Source organism: Acipenser ruthenus, chromosome 21 (genome assembly GCF_902713425.1).
Source record: "Acipenser ruthenus chromosome 21, fAciRut3.2 maternal haplotype, whole genome shotgun sequence".
In the NCBI taxonomy this organism is placed as follows: domain Eukaryota; kingdom Metazoa; phylum Chordata; class Actinopteri; order Acipenseriformes; family Acipenseridae; genus Acipenser; species Acipenser ruthenus.
In genome coordinates this window covers 12463591-12486415 of record NC_081209.1, presented here as the reverse complement: position 1 = coordinate 12486415, position 22825 = coordinate 12463591, and the positions used below count along the sequence as shown (strand labels likewise).

The 22825-nt window shown below is 41.3% G+C and overlaps 2 protein-coding genes across 2 annotated transcripts in view; one reads left to right on the top strand and one right to left on the bottom strand.

Moving 5' to 3' along the window:
* Positions 1-2018, top strand: part of LOC117428335 (coiled-coil domain-containing protein 42 homolog) — a 9197-nt gene extending 7179 nt beyond the window's left edge. The window contains exon 8 of the mRNA XM_058994837.1: positions 276-2018. The gene's annotated coding sequence lies outside the window, so the exon portion shown is untranslated. The remainder of the gene's footprint in view (positions 1-275) is intronic.
* LOC117428334 (ATP-dependent RNA helicase DDX54) lies at positions 1310-22825 on the bottom strand. Its single transcript, XM_058994836.1, has 20 exons — positions 22328-22825; positions 21451-21574; positions 20982-21052; positions 19383-19571; positions 18403-18452; positions 17802-17843; positions 16827-16922; positions 16176-16297; positions 15956-16017; positions 15491-15622; positions 13843-14053; positions 12526-12660; positions 11207-11428; positions 10587-10660; positions 6462-6647; positions 5140-5282; positions 4676-4789; positions 4313-4420; positions 2842-2960; positions 1310-2270 (listed from the first exon to the last, which is right to left on the bottom strand). Exons 1-20 carry the CDS (start codon positions 22451-22453, stop codon positions 2026-2028), a joined length of 2571 nt encoding a protein of 856 aa, XP_058850819.1. The 5' UTR covers positions 22454-22825; the 3' UTR covers positions 1310-2025.

Here is a 22825-nt window from a genome sequence, read left to right as displayed (position 1 = left end):
TTCCAAACGCAGAAGTATTTTCCTGCTCTTAAAGTACTGGACCCCAGATTGGATTGTGTTCTTTCTACACTATTTTAACTGCCTAGAATATGCAGCCACGCACATTCAGTCCCTTTGGTGACTTTAATTTAGATATTTTTTTTATTTCTCTATTGGCCTCTTGTGGCACTAAGTCTTTTTCAGACTACGTTAGTTTGAACTCTTATCATATTTCAAAACGTTCATTAAAATTACAACACTGATATCTATTTAAAAGGAGTTTTTCTTTGTTCCAGATAACAATTTAAGAACACACAAGAGAATGCGATCCCCGTATCAGCTTCACCCTGGAGAGAAACCAGACAATTAGACAGACACACTGCTACCACTCTACTAGATATGGATAGTTTTCAAATAGAAAAATGAAAGCACTGCACATCTGCACTACCATTTCATAGGCTGCATTTTCCTATAAAAAAAGAAACATTGGGAAACATGTTTAAGCCACTAATGAACCGGAGGGCAAGGTATAAACAAGTAACGATGGTTAAAGAAAAAAAAGGACAGTATTTCACAGCATAGAGCAATTAAAACCAGTGCAGCAGTTGTCAATATTTTTTTTAGCTCTGCTGGAGCACTGCAGCCCTATGAAAATGTCAGCGAAGGGTGACTACATGACTTCATTGTCGCTGACCTTGGCGCCCACTAGATCACGGCATTTAATTGTGAAAGACTGGTTTCACAGACCCCGATTTGCACAAGTCTTGTACTACTTTTTCTAAGCTAGAACTCGGTAGTGCAAGAGTAGTGATAATTGGGGTCAGCGAAACTAGGCGGAAATAAATTGTTTGCAGTTTTAAATAGAGCAATCAGTGTCAGAATGTCTTCCAAGAACCTCAGCAGGATTCTTGCAACAGAGGGGGTTTAATTACTGTGCCAATGCCATCATGTTCCAATTCACAGCTTATCAAGTACTTGGGGGAAGGATCTTTCTATTTATCCACTTGCGTTCTATTTGGCTACACTTACAGCTGCTTTGTGTTCTGGGGAGCAACTGCAGCCAGTCTTGTGGTCCAGTAGTGTGTGCCTGGCTTTACCATAAAGTATATGGTCAACACTTCGGTCCTGTAAATCATGACATTCCAGACACATTTTTGCTGTGTGTAGCTATGATCTCAACAGGTATAAACTGCTAGTCTTAAAAGATGAAGGGTGGCAGACTCCATTTGCTGGTAACAGAAAGCTGCCCACAGCACTCTCCAAAGTGGCACCCTTGTTACAAATCATCTTTGCACTAAAATGTGGATTTATTTGTAAAAGAAAACAAAGCTGTTGTAAAGGATCTTTATTTATTCATTGAAGTAGAGCACATTGTTTCTGGGCGTTTCTACCCCATTGGGGCAACACAAATACAGCGTGAAAGCAAAGAGCACCATTGTTCTATAATGTTAACGCAAATCTATCATTAACAAAGATGATACTAGTCTTGTTATTGTCATATGTTTTTGCCAGTTTAGGGAGACTGACCACAGTCTGGCTGCAATTTAATGTCAATGAAGCACAGGTTTTATAAACATAAATACCAAATACTGTTCTGAGTTTGTAAAGAATTTAAATCCTCAAAAACTTTAACCCTTGAATTCCCTAATTAAATGCCTATGCAATACATTTGTGTTCTAATTAAATTAAACGGTTTGAACAGGTTATTTTTACAAGTGTTTGTCCAAAAACTGTTATGTTTAGAATTCCAAACTAGGATATAAAACCATGATCCCATTGGTTGCTATATGAACAAAAATGCAGTTTGTTTTTAGAATCCTGGTGGCTTTCAGGAATAACATTGGGAATCAAAGGGTTAAAAGGGATGAATTCAAGCTAAGAGCAGACTGTGTTTAGAGGCGTGTCCGTGCACCACCAAGGTTAAGGCTGAGTGGAGGGTCAGTTATTAAATCTACAAAAGGTGCCTTTCCACCCCCCCATTGAGTCCAGACAGGTCCCGACCCCTCTCCTTTGCAATGGCGCATCAGTGAGCAGCTCCCCTTCCCCTCACAGCCTCTTGCGCAGCTTGCCCTTCTTGACGGCACCCCTCCCGAAGCCGGACCTCTTCATCTCGTGCAGGCGCGACTGGTTCTTGCCCCGGAGCTTCTGGAGGCCCCCGCTCTGCAGGAACTGCTGCTTCTGCTTCTTCTTGCGCTGCTTCAGAATCTGATCGTGGCTCTTCAGCTCTGGACGGGACTTCTGCACCGGGGCCCGTCTCGGAGGGGTGGGGGCTCCTCTGCCGCCTCTCCTCCCTGCCGAACAGAGAGAAACAATACAGCAATGTGCCACAGCAGACTGGAGATATGTCCTTGTAGTGTAGCAGAATTCACTGAAAGAAATACATCACAGAGACTCCCATGCAAGGTTACATGTTTACTTTGCATAACCTGTGTACACGACAGCCCCCGTTTTAATGATCTAAACAGTGGCTGTATTTAGATACGCTGCTGTGCGATCCACTGAACATTCCTGTGGCTGGTTTCACAGATCTCCACTTAGGCTACCTCACCACTCTGGGTCTAAAAAGCATGGTCTGTACTGCATTTAGTCTTTATTTTTTGCATTATAAAACTGTCTGCCTCAAACATGAACGTTCAGCATTGTCGAATGATTGCAAACATTAAAAGGTAATGGAAACTGTAAAAAATATCAGTAATAATAATTAGAAGGTACATGCTCTTTAAATAAATGCAGACTAAAGATTATTTTAAAGATTAATATGTAATCAATCCCACAGGTAATAAGCATCCACCACCTTCTTTTATAAAAGATGCAGTCTATAAATTGTATTTTCTATAGCAGCAGCAGATGCATTTACTGTACCTCCTCTACCTCCTCTTCCTCCTCCCGCTGTCCTGGCCCGGCTGCCACCTCCCTCTCCTCCTGATTCGTTGTCAGACACTCCGTCCTCCACCTTGTATTTCTTCTTCCACTCCTCGTAGCTGTGGGGTGAATGGTCAAGGAAGTGCATACAACAAGACAGGCTGATCACAGAAACCTTTAGTAGCTAAACTACCATTGTAACCACATGGTGCATTAAAACAAAACGCTAACACTCTATACAAGGACAGGCAGCTCTGGTCGTCGAGGGCCAATTCAAACCAAGAGGTCTTTACTCTGGATACGAGGTTCACTATAAACCTCTAAACACCCCAAGCTTAAACACAAGTGCAATACATGAAGCTTGCAGGTGCACCCACCTAGCTATTGGTCCATCCTTCAGGGGATCCCCACCACAAGCAGACGGGGCAAAGAAGGCAGCAGTGACAATGGAAACTGCTCTACGATTTCAAGAGCCAGAAGTTTTTTTTGTTTCAGAGGGACAAGAATTAAACTGACCAGTTTGTCTTTTTACCTTGTTTGAAAAATGCTTTGAGATCTAGATTTCTTGAGGTTGCAGGCTGTACTGGAACACTGTCGTCCCTAACCATGCTGGATTCAGTAAGCCAACATACCTTTGCTCTTTAGACGATGGGCTAGGAGAGTTACAAGAAACTCATTACTTTACCTTTGCTGTATACCCTGCAATATAACGCATACGCTGGGGGATACAACTAAATGAAAGTGACAAAGATTAACCCTTTGCAGTCAATTTATTAAATGCGCGTCAGGCACGCCAGGTCTAATTAATTTTCACACGCGCGGTTAATTTTAGACGCGCTGTTTAAAAGTATTTTTTTTCAGTGTCAAACGGGTTTAAATGGCCCTGCATATCAACAAAGCACTCACTAGGAATCTCCAGCCCCGCCCCACCCTTTCGTTCGCTATAGCTTTCACCTATGTAAGAAATAAATAATAATAATAATAATAATAATAATAAGTCGTACATACCGATCAATCATCTCCTGATCACTCGTTTTATCACCAAACTCCTCAATAATTCGATCCAAGTCATTATTTTATTACTATAACATCTCAAAAAAGCTCTGCAAATGTCCGTGTTCTCTGTGCGGGGACTCACTATCAGCCAGCTTGTTTACTTATGACCGCCCCGTTATCTGATACCAGGGCCATGTATGACTATTCATGAGATACGCCTTTTTTTTTTTCGACTTGTCTCGGCTCCTGTCGTTCCCACTCGGCCACTGAATGGTTTTCTCGACTTTTTCCGGAGAAAAAACGACTAAAACCCATTTTTTGCGTTTCTATAATGATGTCGGACAGGGTCCGACAATGGACCTGATAGGAATAATTGCAATTACTCTACAACCGCAAAGGGTTGAGTCTCTGTCCTGCAGCACATGTACAAGACTGTCCAGTGACAGCGCTGGCCAGCAGCAGCTCGAGAGGATACAAGTTTTTCTTGAAGGATTTGCCGACAAGCTGCCCGCTCTCTATCCTCACGGTCTTCTTCTTGTCCCCCTTCCCCGTCTCCCTCACAAAGCGCTTCTTCTTGCGGTCCCTGGAGGAGGTTGAAGACAACACAGCCAGTAAACTCACATGCTTAGCAGAGATTGGGGTGCAACATGAATGCGGCTGCAAGACCGCTACCTTTACACAGCCTAGTGGACAACTATTGCTACTAAACATATAACTAAACTTAGATTGTGTAATTCAAATAGTCTTAATGCAGCACTCCACTTTTTTTTTTTTTTTTTTTTTTTTTTTTAAATCAGTGTCTTCAGGCTGCTGATCCGAGTCACACAGCGGTTCTTACCATTTCATCATGTGCTTGTGCTGGTTCATCTTGTCCCCTTCGTCCCCCATGAGGTCCAGGACTGCCCCCGATGCCTGCTGCTCGAATGTGCTGCCTTCTCCTTGCATACTGAGCCTGGGGAGAAGAGAGAGAGGGAGGCAGGGTTAGAGTACATTCCTAACCTCAACACTAAACTGCATCGCATCCTTTTTAATTTAGGGCTATTTGAGTACCGGTACATTTAATTATGTATTTACACACACACTCCAGATCATCTCTTGCTTTTAAATTTTGGTTCGATTTTTTTCGTCGCTAAATCTAAATCTATCTAGTTATTTTAAAATCTGATTGTTAATTGCCTTTTCCCCATCTAGGAGTAAAGCTAGGAGTAAACCCTGTACTGTGCCCGTGTTACTGTATATGTACCAGGCTGGGGTTCCAGGGCCACACCAGAGTGTAAAAGCATGTTTCCAGATCTCACTTACCCTCTCTCCGAGTCGAAGTCCTTGGGTCGGTATGGGATGTAAAACTCTTCATCGCGCCCTGCCTCCTTGGCTCTCTTGTTGGGAGTGTCCGTTTCACTCTGTGGCTTCTTCCTCTTGCCACCAAGCACTTCTGAAAACACATTCTGCAGCAAAAAAAAAACAACAAAAAAAAACAACAATATTTAATAGTGAAGGCAGTAGTCCTATTCGCTGGTCAGCAGCAGCAATCAACAGTGCTGGAGTTTAGAAGGTGTGGGTCAGGACAGCAGCAATGAAGAGGCTATTCTGTAGTGCCGATATAGTACAGAGCACTGTCTTGTAATGCAAGGTCGATAGAGCTTGGGTTTGCTCAGGTTTCTAAAGGCGACTTTAGTTCCTGTATGCCAACAACGTACAAGGTAACCCTTTCTATATTAAGCTATCCTGGAAGAAACAGACTTTCCTTGATCACAGTAATGTTAGGGAAGAATACACTTCTAAAACCCTGGCTCAGCCACTGACTCATTGTGTGACCCTGAGCAAGTCACTTGTGCTCCTTGTGCTCCGTCTTTCGGGTGAGACGTAATTGTAAGTGACTCTGCAGCTGATGCACAGTTCAAACACCCGAGTCTCTGTAAGTCTCCTTGGATAAAGGCTTCTGCTAAATAAACAAATAATAATACTTTTTTTTTTAACCCTTTGCGGTCGTATGTCGGACCTGGTCCGACATTGCAATTTTCCCTCTCCGGTCCAAAGTCGGACCCTGTCCGACATCATCAAAAAGACGCAAAAAACAGGTCTCTTGTCGTTTTTTCTCCAGGAAAAAGCCGAGAAAACCATTCAATGGCCGAGTGAGATTGATAGGAGCTGAGAGAAGTCGAAAAAAAGGGGCGTAGCTCATGAATACAGATAGCCCCAACATCACATAGATAACACAGACATAAACAAACAAGATAGCTGCTTTTTTTAGATGTTATAGTAATAAAATAATAACTTGGATCACATTACTGAGGAGTTTGGTGATAAAACGAGTGATCAGGAAATGATTTATCGGTATGCACTACTATCAAGAGGTATGTGAAAAAAACAGCGAACGAGGGCTGGGGCGGGGCTGGAGATGCAGTACTGAGTGTCCTGTTGATATGCAGTGCCTTTTAAACCTGTTTTACTGTGAAAAAAAATACTTTTAAACAGCATGTCTAAAATAAACTGCGTGTGTGAAAATGAATTGGACCTGACGTGCCTGACATGCACTGAATAAATGGACCGTAAAGGGTTAAAACCTTGGCCCTGGTCATACAGCAGTACTCTTCAAAGCTGTGGCTGTGGTTTCTGAAGGGTACCTGGATGCTCTCCTCGTCTGACTCTGCCCGTGGCAGGCTGGCAGCAGGCTGGCCCAGCAGGCTCTCCGCTGCCTTGTCCTTGCGGGATTTCTGGAACTTGTCGACCAGCCGCACGTCTCTACTCCTCTTTGCTCGCATCACCTCACCCGCTGTGGTCTTATTGGTCGCATTGATCTCGAAAATCGTCTGGTCAAGAAAGATGGAGAAACAGTTACACAATAAAATAATAAACAGAAGGAAAACACTACTCTACACAATAAAATAATAAACAAGGAAAACGCTGCTCTACAGAATAAAATAATAAACAAGGAAAACGCTGCTCTACACAATAAAATAATAAACAAGGAAAACGCTGCTCTACACAATAAAATAATAAACAAGGAAAACGCTGCTCTACAGAATAAAATAATAAACAAGGAAAACGCTGCTCTACAGAATAAAATAATAAACAAGGAAAACGCTGCTCTACAGAATAAAATAATAAACAAGGAAAACGCTGCTCTACAGAATAAAATAATAAACAAGGAAAACGCTGCTCTACAGAATAAAATAATAAACAAGGAAAACGCTGCTCTACAGAATAAAATAATAAACAAGGAAAACGCTGCTCTACAGAATAAAATAATAAACAAGGAAAACGCTGCTCTACAGAATAAAATAATAAACAAGGAAAACGCTGCTCTACAGAATAAAATAATAAACAAGGAAAACGCTGCTCTACAGAATAAAATAATAAACAAGGAAAACGCTGCTCTACACAATAAAATAATAAACAAGGAAAACGCTGCTCTACACAATAAAATAATAAACAAGGAAAACGCTGCTCTACACAATAAAATAATAAACAAGGAAAACACTACACAATAAAATAATAAACAAGGAAAACGCTGCTCTACACAATAAAATAATAAACAGAAGGAAAACGCTGCTCTACAGAATAAAATAATAAACAAGGAAAACGCTGCTCTACACAATAAAATAATAAACAAGGAAAACGCTGCTCTACAGAATAAAATAATAAACAAGGAAAACGCTGCTCTACACAATAAAATAATAAACAAGGAAAACGCTGCTCTACAGAATAAAATAATAAACAAGGAAAACGCTGCTCTACACAATAAAATAATAAACAAGGAAAACGCTGCTCTACACAATAAAATAATAAACAAGGAAAACGCTGCTCTACAGAATAAAATAATAAACAAGGAAAACGCTGCTCTACAGAATAAAATAATAAACAAGGAAAACGCTGCTCTACAGAATAAAATAATAAACAAGGAAAACGCTGCTCTACAGAATAAAATAATAAACAAGGAAAACGCTGCTCTACACAATAAAATAATAAACAAGGAAAACGCTGCTCTACACAATAAAATAATAAACAGAAGGAAAACGCTGCTCTACAGAATAAAATAATAAACAAGGAAAACGCTGCTCTACAGAATAAAATAATAAACAAGGAAAACGCTGCTCTACACAATAAAATAATAAACAAGGAAAACGCTGCTCTACAGAATAAAATAATAAACAAGGAAAACGCTGCTCTACACAATAAAATAATAAACAAGGAAAACGCTGCTCTACACAATAAAATAATAAACAAGGAAAACACTACACAATAAAATAATAAACAAGGAAAACGCTGCTCTACAGAATAAAATAATAAACAAGGAAAACACTGCTCTACACAATAAAATAATAAACAAGGAAAACACTGCTCTACACAATAAAATAATAAACAAGGAAAACGCTGCTCTACACAATAAAATAATAAACAGAAGGAAAACGCTGCTCTACAGAATAAAATAATAAACAAGGAAAACACTACACAATAAAATAATAAACAAGGAAAACGCTGCTCTACACAATAAAATAATAAACAAGGAAAACGCTGCTCTACACAATAAAATAATAAACAAGGAAAACGCTGCTCTACACAATAAAATAATAAACAAGGAAAACGCTGCTCTACACAATAAAATAATAAACAGAAGGAAAACGCTGCTCTACAGAATAAAATAATAAACAAGGAAAACACTACACAATAAAATAATAAACAAGGAAAACACTGCTCTACACAATAAAATAATAAACAAGGAAAACGCTGCTCTACACAATAAAATAATAAACAAGGAAAACGCTGCTCTACACAATAAAATAATAAACAAGGAAAACGCTGCTCTACAGAATAAAATAATAAACAAGGAAAACACTACACAATAAAATAATAAACAAGGAAAACGCTGCTCTACACAATAAAATAATAAACAGAAGGAAAACGCTGCTCTACAGAATAAAATAATAAACAAGGAAAACGCTGCTCTACACAATAAAATAATAAACAAGGAAAACGCTGCTCTACAGAATAAAATAATAAACAAGGAAAACGCTGCTCTACAGAATAAAATAATAAACAAGGAAAACGCTGCTCTACACAATAAAATAATAAACAGAAGGAAAACGCTGCTCTACAGAATAAAATAATAAACAAGGAAAACGCTGCTCTACACAATAAAATAATAAACAAGGAAAACGCTGCTCTACAGAATAAAATAATAAACAAGGAAAACGCTGCTCTACACAATAAAATAATAAACAAGGAAAACACTGCTCTACACAATAAAATAATAAACAAGGAAAACACTACACAATAAAATAATAAACAAGGAAAACGCTGCTCTACACAATAAAATAATAAACAGAAGGAAAACGCTGCTCTACAGAATAAAATAATAAACAAGGAAAACGCTGCTCTACAGAATAAAATAATAAACAAGGAAAACGCTGCTCTACAGAATAAAATAATAAAGAAGGAAAACGCTGCTCTACAGAATAAAATAATAAAGAAGGAAAACGCTGCTCTACAGAATAAAATAATAAACAAGGAAAACGCTGCTCTACACAATAAAATAATAAACAAGGAAAACGCTGCTCTACAGAATAAAATAATAAACAAGGAAAACGCTGCTCTACAGAATAAAATAATAAACAAGGAAAACGCTGCTCTACAGAATAAAATAATAAACAAGGAAAACGCTGCTCTACACAATAAAATAATAAACAGAAGGAAAACGCTGCTCTACAGAATAAAATAATAAACAAGGAAAACGCTGCTCTACACAATAAAATAATAAACAAGGAAAACGCTGCTCTACACAATAAAATAATAAACAAGGAAAACACTACACAATAAAATAATAAACAAGGAAAACGCTGCTCTACAGAATAAAATAATAAACAAGGAAAACACTGCTCTACACAATAAAATAATAAACAAGGAAAACACTACACAATAAAATAATAAACAAGGAAAACGCTGCTCTACACAATAAAATAATAAACAGAAGGAAAACGCTGCTCTACAGAATAAAATAATAAACAAGGAAAACGCTGCTCTACAGAATAAAATAATAAACAAGGAAAACGCTGCTCTACAGAATAAAATAATAAAGAAGGAAAACGCTGCTCTACAGAATAAAATAATAAACAAGGAAAACGCTGCTCTACAGAATAAAATAATAAACAAGGAAAACGCTGCTCTACACAATAAAATAATAAACAAGGAAAACGCTGCTCTACACAATAAAATAATAAACAAGGAAAACGCTGCTCTACAGAATAAAATAATAAACAAGGAAAACGCTGCTCTACAGAATAAAATAATAAACAAGGAAAACGCTGCTCTACAGAATAAAATAATAAACAAGGAAAACGCTGCTCTACACAATAAAATAATAAACAAGGAAAACGCTGCTCTACAGAATAAAATAATAAACAAGGAAAACGCTGCTCTACACAATAAAATAATAAACAAGGAAAACGCTGCTCTACAGAATAAAATAATAAACAAGGAAAACGCTGCTCTACAGAATAAAATAATAAACAAGGAAAACGCTGCTCAAAACAGAACAGTGGAAGCTCCTTGCACTGTGATGGTCGGTGTATATCATTTTAAAGGCATTCAATGCTAAAGCATTTTTAATTTTAAAAAGTCGTAGTAAAATAGTGGCATTTCTGTGGCATATTCCTCGGTAATAACCTCTATTGACTGGGGAATCTAATTATTACCTCGAAACACGCCACAGCAATGCCATTTATTTACACATGAGAACCTGTGGAACTTACTGCTCTGGATTTATATTGCTTGATGCTGTCAACCACCTTCAGTCTCTCCAACTCCACATTTTCTAGCACAGAACCTGAAAAAAAAAGAACCTTAAGAAAATGCACACAGCACACCCAGGCTGTTCAACAGTGCCCTCTAGTGGCACAGTGACCTACTTCTGTCTCCTAGGTATGAAAGGTATGAAAGTTTACTAATGTTTTGCTTGCTTTTGTTTTATGCACGTTTCAACTTTCCTTGGATATACTGTTTCTGTTTGGCCGTTTGGATGTTCGGGTTATACAATTTTAATGTTCAATCATCCCTTTCTTTAGTGGGGATAATTTTTGGTACACCAGGTAAAAAGCACAGTTTTTAAAGATAAACAAAGCTTGCAATAAGAATACTGGAATGGCTGGATGCTCTGGAGTTATTTTAATTATTTCAATGTTCAAAACGGCCAAAAGAAACTAAACAATACATCTGAGAAAAGTTGAATCATGCTCAAAACAAAAGGCAAGCAAAACATTAGTAACTTTCATGCCTGTCAATATCAAGTTAAACACGAAAGAAACAGAGAGCAAATACTCGACAGCTTCTCAATGTTAGTTTAATTTCGATAGGAACAGTGAAAGAGACTGACCGAGGAGGGGGTGGACTGCGAGGCTGGAGAAGTCTGTCTCCTTGACTCTCTTGACTGACTCAGGCGAGGGGTTGGGCCGGGACTTGAGGTACTGCATGTAGGCGTTGTCAGAGATGCGGCGCATGTTCTGCAGGTCCAGCGAGTTCTCATGAGCCGTTACCAGCATAGCCTCCTCATCGTCCAGGATACTCTGCGGAACTCGCCCACACACGCCGTCCTCATCTACACACGGAGAGGGAGAAGCATGAGACATGTGTCAGTGGAGCCCCCATCACACTGTCCTCATCTACACAGGGCGAGAGGGGGGGCATGAGACGGGCTCCACTGACACACAGCACGCTGTCATCTACACACAGGGAGAGAGGGGGAGCATGAGACGGGGGCTCCACTGACACACAGCACGCTGTCATCTACACACAGGGAGAGAGGGGGAGCATGAGACTGGGGCTCCACTGACACACAGCACGCTGTCATCTACACACAGGGAGAGAGGGGGAGCATGAGACGGGGGCTCCACTGACACACAGCACGCTGTCATCTACACACAGGGAGAGAGGGGGAGCATGAGACGGGGGCTCCACTGACACACAGCACGCTGTCATCTACACACAGGGAGAGAGGGGGAGCATGAGACGGGGGCTCCACTGACACACAGCACGCTGTCATCTACACACAGGGAGAGAGGGGGAGCATGAGACGGGGGCTCCACTGACACACAGCACGCTGTCATCTACACACAGGGAGAGAGGGGGAGCATGAGACGGGGGCTCCACTGACACACAGCACGCTGTCATCTACACACAGGGAGAAAGGGGGAGCATGGGACGGGCTCCACTGACACACAGCACGCTGTCATCTACACACAGGGAGAGAGGGGGAGCATGAGACGGGTTCCACTGACACACGGCATATTGGCGATACAGCTGCCTAAACTGGAGCTAGGATTATACAGTGCCCTTGTTGTTTCTCCTTTTAACTTGTACCTGAAATATCCAAGGCAGTGAGCGATAATTTACAATTCTACAATTTACTGAGCGAGCACTGTAAATTTATTACTGAGATAACGACAATCATTTTATTTATATCAATTTATATGTTTGATTGTTTCTGGAAATTATGTCATACTTTGTAAGTGAAATTCAAGCTGCACACTTGTTTGTATTCAAAAACAAAAAATAGCATCATCTCACAACACAAAATGTGATTATCTAAAATAAAGTATATTAAGTGTAACTGGGATTGTGCGTGTTGCCAGAGGAGGTAGGATTTTTGCTTGTCTGCTACATGTGTAAATGTAGATCTTGCTGTACGAGTCATACCTGGCTGGCTGTGCCTGGGCCCTGCAAGCTGCAGGGGGCGTCCTAGGAAGAGGTGCAGGTCAAACACGAAGGCGATCTCATCTGGAGCCACCAGGCTGTAAGCTGTACCACTCCTCCCTGCTCTTGCCACACGACCTACACACACACACACACACACACACACACGCAAAGGGACTGGTTAGATGAGAACAGTGTGCTTCAAACAGACTGAGCTTCTTACCAGGTTTACCACAATGAGCCCTCTTCACACTATTTATTTAAGCAAAGAGTTTCATGAATACCATCAGACCCTGATTAGCACTAATGTTGGATTGCCTTATCCCTAGTATCCTCATCATAGTGTATCCAGATCAAACAGCTCAGATTTGAATTAATGACTATTGTGTCCACAGAAAACAAGACACTGAGTGAGCATGCTCGGTTTACACTAGAATAATAAGAAATTCTCTCTTCTGCCTAATGCTCCCAACTAAAAGCTGAGAAATGTACTTCCAGTTGATTAACCCTTTGCGGTCCTATGTCGGACCTGGTCCGACATTGCAATTATTCCTATCCTGTCCGACATCATCAAAAAGACGGGTTTCTAGTCGTTTTTTCTCCGGAAAAAGCCGAGAAAACCATTCAATGGCCGAGTGGGAGCGACAGGAGCCGAGACAAGCCGAAAAAAAAAAGGGCGTCTCATGAATAGTCATACTTGCCCCTGGCATCAGATAACGGTGGCCATAAGGAAACAAGCTGGCTGCTACTGCATCAGTGCTCAAAGAATATCACAGACATTTGCAGTGCTTTTTTGAGATGTTATAGTAATAAAATAATGACTTGGATTGCATTATTGAGGCGTTTGGTGATAAAACGAGTGATCAGGAGATGATTGATGTACGACTATTATTATTATTATTATTATTATTATTTATTTATTAGCATATGTGAAAGCTATAGCGAACGAAAGGGTGGGGCGGGGCTGGAGATGCCTAGTGAGTGCTTTGTTGATATGCAGGGCCTTTTAAACCTGTTTGACTGTGTAAAAAAATTATTTTAAACATTGCTCCTAAAATTAACTGCACGTGTGAAAATAAATTGGACCTGACGCGCCTGACATGCACTTAATAAATGGACTGCAAAGGGTTAATGAAGTGTTAACAAGCATATCAAAACAATTCAGGTTATTTTTAAATATATTTCCGCGGGGACACTGGATACAGCATTGGTAAAGTATTTTATAAAAACAGCAGGGGGGGTAAGGATTCACAATGTAAACTACAAGAAGTGAGAATTCTCTATGAACAGATCTGAATGCAAACAGGAAACTCTCCTCACCGACTCTGTGCAGGAAGAGCTTGGCCTTGGAGGGGAAGTTGTAGTTGATGACGTTGTCCAGCATGGGGATATCTATCCCGCGAGCTGCCACGTCCGTCACGATCATCACCATCGCCTTCCTGTGCACAAACTTCCCAATGTTGATTTTCCTGGCCGTCTGGTCCAGAGCGCTGTAGATGTACGCGCAGTCCATCCCCTCCAACATCAACAACTGCAACAAACCAGAGGCTCACTCAGCAAACCCAGCGCAACTGCATTCACACAAACACAGAGACTCACCCAGCACAACTGCATTCACACAAACCCAGAGACTCATCCAGCAAACCCAGCGGAACTGCATTCACACAAACCCAGACTCACTCAGCAAACCCAGCGCAACTGCATTCACACAAACCCAGCAAACCCAGCGCAACTGCATTCACACAAACCCAGAGACTCACCCAGCAAACCCAGCGCAACTGCATTCACACAAACCCAGAGACTCACCCAGCAAACCCAGCGGAACTGCATTCACACAAACCCAGAGACTCACCCAGCAAACCCAGCGGAACTGCATTCACACAAACCCAGAGACTCACCCAGCAAACCCAGCGGAACTGCATTCACACAAACCCAGAGACTCACCCAGCAAACCAAGCGGAACTGCATTCACACAAACCCAGAGACTCACTCCGCAAACCCAGCGGAACTGCATTCACACAAACCCAGAGACTCACTCATTGCAACTGCATTCACACAAACCCAGAGACTCACTCCGCAAACCCAGCGGAACTGCATTCACACAAACCCAGAGACTCACTCATTGCAACTGCATTCACACAAACCCAGAGACTCACTCCGCAAACCCAGCGGAACTGCATTCACACAAACCCAGAGACTCACTCATTGCAACTGCATTCACACAAACCCAGAGACTCGCTCATTGCAACTGCATTCACACAAACCCAGACTCACTCAGCAATCCCAGCGGAACTGCATTCACACAAACCCAGAGACTCACTCAGCGCAACTGCATTCACACAAACCCAGAGACTCACCCAGCAAACCCAGCAGAACTGCATTCACACAAACCCAGAGACTCACCCAGCAAACCCAGCGGAACTGCATTCACACAAACCCAGAGACTCACCCAGCAAACCCAGCGGAACTGCATTCACACAAACCCAGACTCACTCAGCAAACCCAGCGGAACTGCATTCACACAAACCCAGAGACTCACCCAGCAAACCCAGCGGAACTGCATTCACACAAACCCAGAGACTCACCCAGCAAACCCAGCTGGGTGTATGATACAAGCTAATTTTCACCCACTCATTGTCACATGTGGGTAGCTGCCCTAACCTCTGCTGGTGTGGATATCAGCTTGTATCGCACAGCATCCTACACGGTATTCCATATACAACCTCTTGTGTTTTGTTGCTTCCCTGATTCTTGGTAGAACATGGATGGATCAATCCACAGCAGCAATTAGCGGAATTTAAAGCAAGCATCATACAAATGATATGGTCTTATTGGTCGTTTTGCGTATGGGACAGACTTTTCCCCTGGAACTTGACTGGCTCTGGAGACTCTCCTGTTTCCTCATTTTATACAGGCTTGTGATACAGAGCAGTGCCAGTCCCAGCCCGACCCTGCTGGTCAGCCTCACCTCCTTCAGGTACTCCACATGGTGCCTGGTAGCTACGAACACCACTGTCTGCTCCTGCGGCTTTATCACGTTCCTCAGCAAGTGCAGCAGCAGAGCCGGCTTATCATCCACCCGCAGATGGAAAAACGCAAGCTGGAGAGAAAACACAGTGCACCCAGAAACAGAACACACAGTGCATCAGGGAGAGAAAACACTGACAAACATTTCTACTATATGTGCAAAAAACAAAACAGACTGTCAGAAAATCACTGGGTACGGAGAGGGTTAGGATTGTTCTTAAACTATTTTACAAGCAAATTCTAATAGTGTGCCACATAAGACATCAAAATATGAAAAGCAAATGAAATCCATCACCATCAATTCCAGTATCATATCAGTTTTTATTTTATTAGTGGTTGTATCAAATGTAATTGGTCTAAAATAAAAAAGGTTTTTTAAATGTGTGCTATGAGTTACGACACCTACCTTCAGCTGGTCGTTCAGTTTGGTGTCCACATCCAGTCGAATTAAAACTGGCTCTGTTAAACCTGGGAGAGGACAGGACCACAGAATAGATACAGTTCATGAAACTAGAGAAAGGTTTAACAGGAAAGTTGCATGGATATCACACTTCATTGAAAACGATCCCAGACACGGCATTGTGCAGTATGATGAGGTCCCTGTTCCTGTGGCTGCGGGTTCTTACCTGCGCGGGCGAACTCAACCAGCAGCTTGGGCAGAGTGGCGGAGAACAGCACGGTCTGACGGTTCTCTGGCAGTCGCTGGATAACGCCCTGGAGCTGCTCTGCGAAGCCCATCTCAAACAGCCTGCAGAGTCACAGCACACACTGACAAGCACATCCCACTTCTGTTTCAATCTGCTGTAAGACAGACCTGTCATCACAAGCCTGTGCTCTGCAGGATCATGCTTTTCAACCTGCATCGAGAATCACTTCCTAACCATTCAAATTGTATCCCTTCTCTCAGTCCGTAAACCACATTTTATAACAATACATTATGATTTTTTGTAATTGTATGTTTATGTATTTTATCAATTCTCTCTAAAAAATGTAATACCAATTTTACAAAATTTGAAATCAGGAAAATATTTGCAGTAATCTTTTAGTGCCAAGGCCATATAGATCAATGTCATCTTCATTTTTAACAGTATTTATAGAAGTGCTTTGGGACACTGCTTCTAGAGAAAAGGAATAGCTGCAATGGACAAGAAAGTGAAGCCCAATTACCGGTCAGCTTCATCAAACACCACCAACTCCAATCTTACCTGTCAGCTTCATCAAACACCACATACTCCACACTGTGCAGCTTCATCAAACACCACCAACTCCAACCTTACCTGTCAGCTTCATCAAACACCACATACTCCACACTGTGCAGCTTCAGGTTCATCTCAACGACCACGTGCATCAGACGACCCGGCGTGCCAATGATTCTAGAACGAAGAGGAGGGAGAGAGAGACCAATCAAAATGAGACACTACAGGACACTGTGAAGCAAGAAAATGTTCTGGAAAGGTTCTGCTTAAAAGATAAAGTAAAATGTCTTCCATTGTACATATACAGGATTATGTAAGAACATCTGGGTGTTCTTCCCTGGTTCTATGGGTCCGCTGCCAGGTTTGAATGAAGCTTTGAACAGTAAAAACAGATCTTATGTGCCCGCTACTCTGACTCCTCTGAAATCTAATCACCTTTCTTTCCTGGGCAGGTTTCATGTCCTGTGTGATTCTGTACAATTTGTTTCATGCTTTGTGGGAGTTTAGTGATAAAGGTCAGATTATTTTTGATTTGAGACATCCTATTGATACAATCACCCAGATACCACATAGGGCAGCAGTGTGGAGTAGTGGTTAGGGCTCTGGACTCTTGACCGGAGGGTCGTGGGTTCAATCCCAGGTGGGGGACACTGCTGCTGTACCCTTGAGCGAGGTACTTTACCTAGATTGCTCCAGTAAAAACCCAACTGTATAAATGGGTAACTGTATGTAAAAATAATGTGATATCTTTTAACAATTTTAAGTCGCCCTGGATAAGGGCGTCTGCTAAGAAATAAATAATAACAATAATAACAATAATAATAATAATAATAATAACTTGTGAACGAGTGGCCTCTGAAAACCCTAGTAACTAAGGAAAGCAAAAGATGAGAAATCCAATACCAGTAGAAACACATGTAGGAAGGTGGGGTAACAGGTATAAAACAGCAGAACAATCTGATAGGAAGACAGATACAGACACAGGTAAAACAGCAAGGAGAGATGAATATATAAAAAACAAGCAAGTTACACACAGCAATAAGATATTACACTCACATATCAGGGTTCTCGTGCAAGGCAGCAAACTGGTCATCCATTCTGAGAACAGAAATAAATACAGATTACACTGTGCACAGAACAAGGTCAAGCAGCATCTGAGGAACAGGATCACAGATTACACTGTGCACAGAACAAGGTCAAACAGCATCCGAGGAACAGGATCACAGATTACACTGTGCACAGAACAAGGTCAAACAGCATCCTAGGAACGGGATCACAGATTACACTGTGCACAGAACAAGGTTAAACAGCATCCGAGGAACAGGATCACAGATTACACTGTGCACAGAACAAGGTTAAACAGCATCCGAGGAACAGGATCACAGATTACACTGTGCACAGAACAAGGTCAAACAGCATCCGAGGAACGGGATCATAGATTACACTGTGCACAGAACAAGGTCAAACAGCATCCGAGGAAAGGAATGCACTCAGTGTTGTACTTCACTCTGTTTAATATTGCCATAAGGGCCACATGTGCTTTGCTCAACAAAATACAAAAAATATGAATACAAATCACATACATGTAAAAACCTTATGTGAATGTGTTGAGCCCAGGAAGGCAGAAGATCCCATACAAATCAGAAACCTCTCCTACCTGTCTCCTCCAAGAATCAGTGCAGTCTTGAAGCCACAAAACTTGCCAAGCTGAAATAAAAATAAATGTGTTAAACAGTGTAACAAGCAATTGGTATGCCGTGTATTAACAGACTCAGGAAATGCCAAATTAGAGCCATGAGTATCATGAAAAAGCTCCTGAAGAAAGTATACATTTGACACGGCTGGACAGCAAGATTCTGCCAACACTGGAAACTCACAATAGCCCTGCACCCAGTCCAGGGTTTCACAACTGCCCTTGTTTCGGTGCAGTATATTATTGAAATGACCAGGTGTCTTGTGTTTAAATCAGACCCCTGGTAAATCTGCTCTGAACTGATCGCACTTCTTATCACAGCATGACTAAGTCACACCTGAGTCTGTAGGTGTACCAACAGATGTTCATGAAGATAGAAGTGGGGTGTGATGGAGTATACTGATCATCCAGGAACTTAAGAGCTTTAGGACCCTGGGGGACATGACGGTTGGAAGGGAAATTCTGGCTTCAGGTTGAGGGCAGGTGAAGGTTTGGCAGAGCTGGTTAAATAGATTCATGTCTAGATGTTAGCTCTGCCAATCATCTCTGACATGTCCTGTGCTGTTTTGCATTGTGTTATCAGAACCGGAGGTCATTTAAAAAGGTCTAAATATCTGATGGGTGTAAAAGGTCTTAGCCTTCCCCCAGTTCGTATAGGACAAAGTTAAGGAGAACTTTGAAATATCACAGAGTGGGGAAGAACTTACTTAATATCAAACTCATGGCTCCTGATCATTTACAAAATATACTTAATTGAACCCCAGGACTTGGTGGAGGGCTGCTGTGTGTTTTAATAGTTCTGAACCCCAGGACTGGGTGGAGGGCTGCTGTGTGTTTCAATAATTCTGAACCCCAGGACTGGGTGGAGGAAGGGCTGGTGTGTGTTTCAAGCCCTGTTGAAGAACGTGTTTTGTGAGTTTGATGATGGTTGCTGTGGTGGTTACCTCCTTGGTGAACTTCATGGTCTGCAGTGCCAGCTCGCGGGTGGGTGACAGGATGAGAGCACGGGCCCCTGTTTGGGCGCTGGGAGCTTTCAGTCTCTCGAACATGGGGATGAGGAACGCAGCTGTCTTCCCACTTCCTGTGCGGGCCATCGCCACCACGTCCTTACCATCTAGGATCAGCGGGATGGTCTGGGGGAGCCGGGATTGGGAAGAGTTTAGAAACAGGGTCAGAGGTCGTACCGGGACAAATATTTCAATATTAGAACAAACAATGCCTGCAGTGTGCAAAATGACCATGTTTGTATTTGTTTATATAATACAAGTTATAAATAATGGGTCATTTGATGGGGTAGCAGGTTTACTCTACTCCTGAGAGATGTTTTACTGCTATACAGTATGAACTAAAACAAACACAAGAATATCTGTTTAAATTTTGAATGAATAGTCAAACATGAAATCGTCCCAGCACTGATTACTAGAGGTGCAACTAAAGTCATGATGCACTATATATGATGATGTGCCAGTAATCATGTGATTTGTACAGCAACAATAGGCCACGTTACATGAGTGTTTGCTTTTCTCAAGACATCTGTTTCTCATAAAATAAACGTGGACATGGTGCCTTTTTGTGTTTACATGTAAAGACTAATTTCCCTTTGGAACGCCTACTTTTCCCTGAATGCTATGCAAATGAAGGAGAGGGGAAAGGGGGTCAGATTTAAATTAGCCATGCTGACTGCCCACTTAGATCCTCATGCTGTTAACCGTGAAAGTCGCACAAACACAGTTTACATGAGCAGAGAACAGTTTCACGAGAAAGAATCCACGTGTCATTGTGTTTGACGTAAATGGATAGTAAAGATCTGATTTGCTGATGGGTAGTGCTTGCTTTTTTAATACTTTGTTTTAGTGTTGTCGCCCACACTGCTTTTCACGCATCATCTGAACCACCTGAATTCACAAGCCCATTTACTAATAGTTTTAAACAGAAACTTGGTAAATACAATCTGTATGATACTTTACAAACACATTTAGATTAATGTATGATTAGCATTATGCAAAGTTCTAGGGAAGACAGAGAAAAAAGTGGGGTTATCTGCAACAAACTGATAAGGGAAATACTGCAAACAAAAAATTAACTTCCCTGCTCCCATCTATGGACCACGGTAACTTTCGTATTCCCATGTGACTTTTATAGCAGCTTTAGGAAAGGACTTGAACGAGCTAATTAACATTTCCATGAGAAACTCGTGTTTCCATGTGTAAGTGGGGGTTGACCTCACAAGCTTTTCCTGGAATCTCACAAGAAATGGAGACTTTCAAGGTAAAATACTGAGACGGTTTTTTGGGACACTTTCCTGATCTTTCCCTGCCAAGTTTCTCGTGTATTGTCGATTCACATGAAATAATCACACATGTAAACTGGCCAATGAGTGTGATGGTCTTCTTTGTATGATGCACAGCAAAGTGATTGATGGACTGATTCATGAGATCAACGAGATATAATTCAAGAACCATTTGGTGGACTAAATAGCTGTATGCTTTTGATACTGCCCAGCTATACACACCCTTAATGATTCGTTTTCCCCTAATACTTACCCTCCTCTGAATTGGTGTTGGGACTTTATATCCCTTCTTCATCACCCCTTTGTAAACCGGATAACCCAACCCTGCAAAGAGAGAACCGAAAGGGCAATCAACAACACAACAGACTTTCCAAAGAAGCACGTAGTCAAGAGATTTGATCTCCAGTTTTTCATTGTTAAATTTCGGCTGGCTTGGAGTCGACCATTGCTTGACACCCTTGCCAATCTCAATTCTCAACTAAATATGAACTGTTAGAAAGATGTCCTGTAATAACAGAAGCTCAAGGAGCCTTGGATTTGAGCATGGCATCATGAACTGGACATGTTGCCAACATATCATTAATTTGACAATTAATGAATGTGTTGGTTTAAACTGCACAGTTTATTTTACAATTGACACCTTGACAATTCAAAGTGTTTTAGACTGCGATAGCCCTGGCCACCCCATCCAGTTATTAATCCAGTAAGAGTGCTGTTCTTACCCATGGACTGGAAGCCTCCTGACTTCTTCTTCTTCTTGTTCTGCGCCCGAACGAGCTCCCTGGTGTCCGGCTCCACGTCCGACAGGCAGTCTGCTGTGGGGAAGCCAGGGACCGTCCTGCCAGCCTGCAGGGACAACACAGCACGCTCCTTAGTGATCATTGCCAACTGCGGCCATGCAAAGCAAGTAGATGAGTTCTGAAACCAATCTTACAACAACAGGTCCATTCTCTTCAGAAAGATGAACCAGAAGGGATGGTCTGATTTGGATATCAATTGTGTCGACTGAACCTGATTCCTACTAACTTCCAAGGAACACAGAAGCTACAGTGCAGAGACCAGGTTAATGTTGTCTACAAGGTAATAGATGCACATACCACAATATAGTATTCTAGTGTTTGACTCTATTAGGTTTGGGGTATACAGGTTACATTTATTAAAAAAAAAAACACGATATGTTATGTTGTATTGGCAACTGTGAATATAGATGGTGTTAATTATTATTAACTGGACATTTTTTTTTTTTTTGAGAGTACAGGTAGGACTACTCCAATACTCGACTAGTTAGTCTGTCGTGATTCTACGTGCGTTTGTGTTTTGTTAATTATTATTATTATTCACCGTCTTTCTGACACCTGTAGGCTAAGTCTCAGAGCGCTGGTTACTAGCTAAAAAAAAACTGTACTGTCTGTAATTAACACAATATAAATCATTTTAATTAAGTTAAAAAAAAAAAAAAAAAAACTAAACTACAGTACAGTAAATGTCATGTTGTAATCTTAGATGATTCACCAAATATTACTAATAAATATTTTAATCGTGTCAGTTTCTCGATCACAGGGGTCTGTCAGGTTTTTTGTCAGATCTCATGACAGGTACCTTTCTGGAATCGTCTTCATCGCTGACCTCAGCCGCCAACTCGAACTCCCCACCGTCCGAATCCACATCGAGGTCCCGTTTCGGATGCCGTCTCTTTTTAGTAAACCTCTTCTTCCTTTGAGCCATTTTACCCCGATTTATTCTGAGCCGTGTAAGGGAGCGAGGATGTCAATTCACCAGGCGCCGAAAAAATAAAATATTTCGACAAAAACGCGCTATAATATTTCTATTTACAAACTTCTGAGTTTACACGTACAACTCATGCAGGACGCAGCCATGTTAGAACACACGTGGGCAAGACACTTTCTTCAGCGTGTACTATTGCTAGACGAATACACAACATGAAGAGGGAGAGTGTTTTCTTTTTTTGCTTTGTTCTTATGGTGCCTTTACAGTTGATATAAATAAAACATTTGCCTTATACATTTGTTTTATTTAAGTACTGTACTATATTTGTAAAATGAAACACTGGCTTATTTTCAACAAAAGTATCATGAG

Excerpts from the sequence above, each read along its gene's own strand:
- LOC117428334 (XM_058994836.1), bottom strand. The coding sequence starts at position 22,453 with ATGGCTCAAAGGAAGAAGAGGTTTACTAAAAAGAGACGGCATCCGAAA. Across the intron at positions 16,018-16,175 it reads GGTTGAGTTCGCCCGCGCAG|GTTTAACAGAGCCAGTTTTA; the intron begins GTAAGAACCCGC and ends GTCCTCTCCCAG. Across the intron at positions 4,421-4,675 it reads CACAAGCACATGATGAAATG|GGACCGCAAGAAGAAGCGCT; the intron begins GTAAGAACCGCT and ends AACCTCCTCCAG.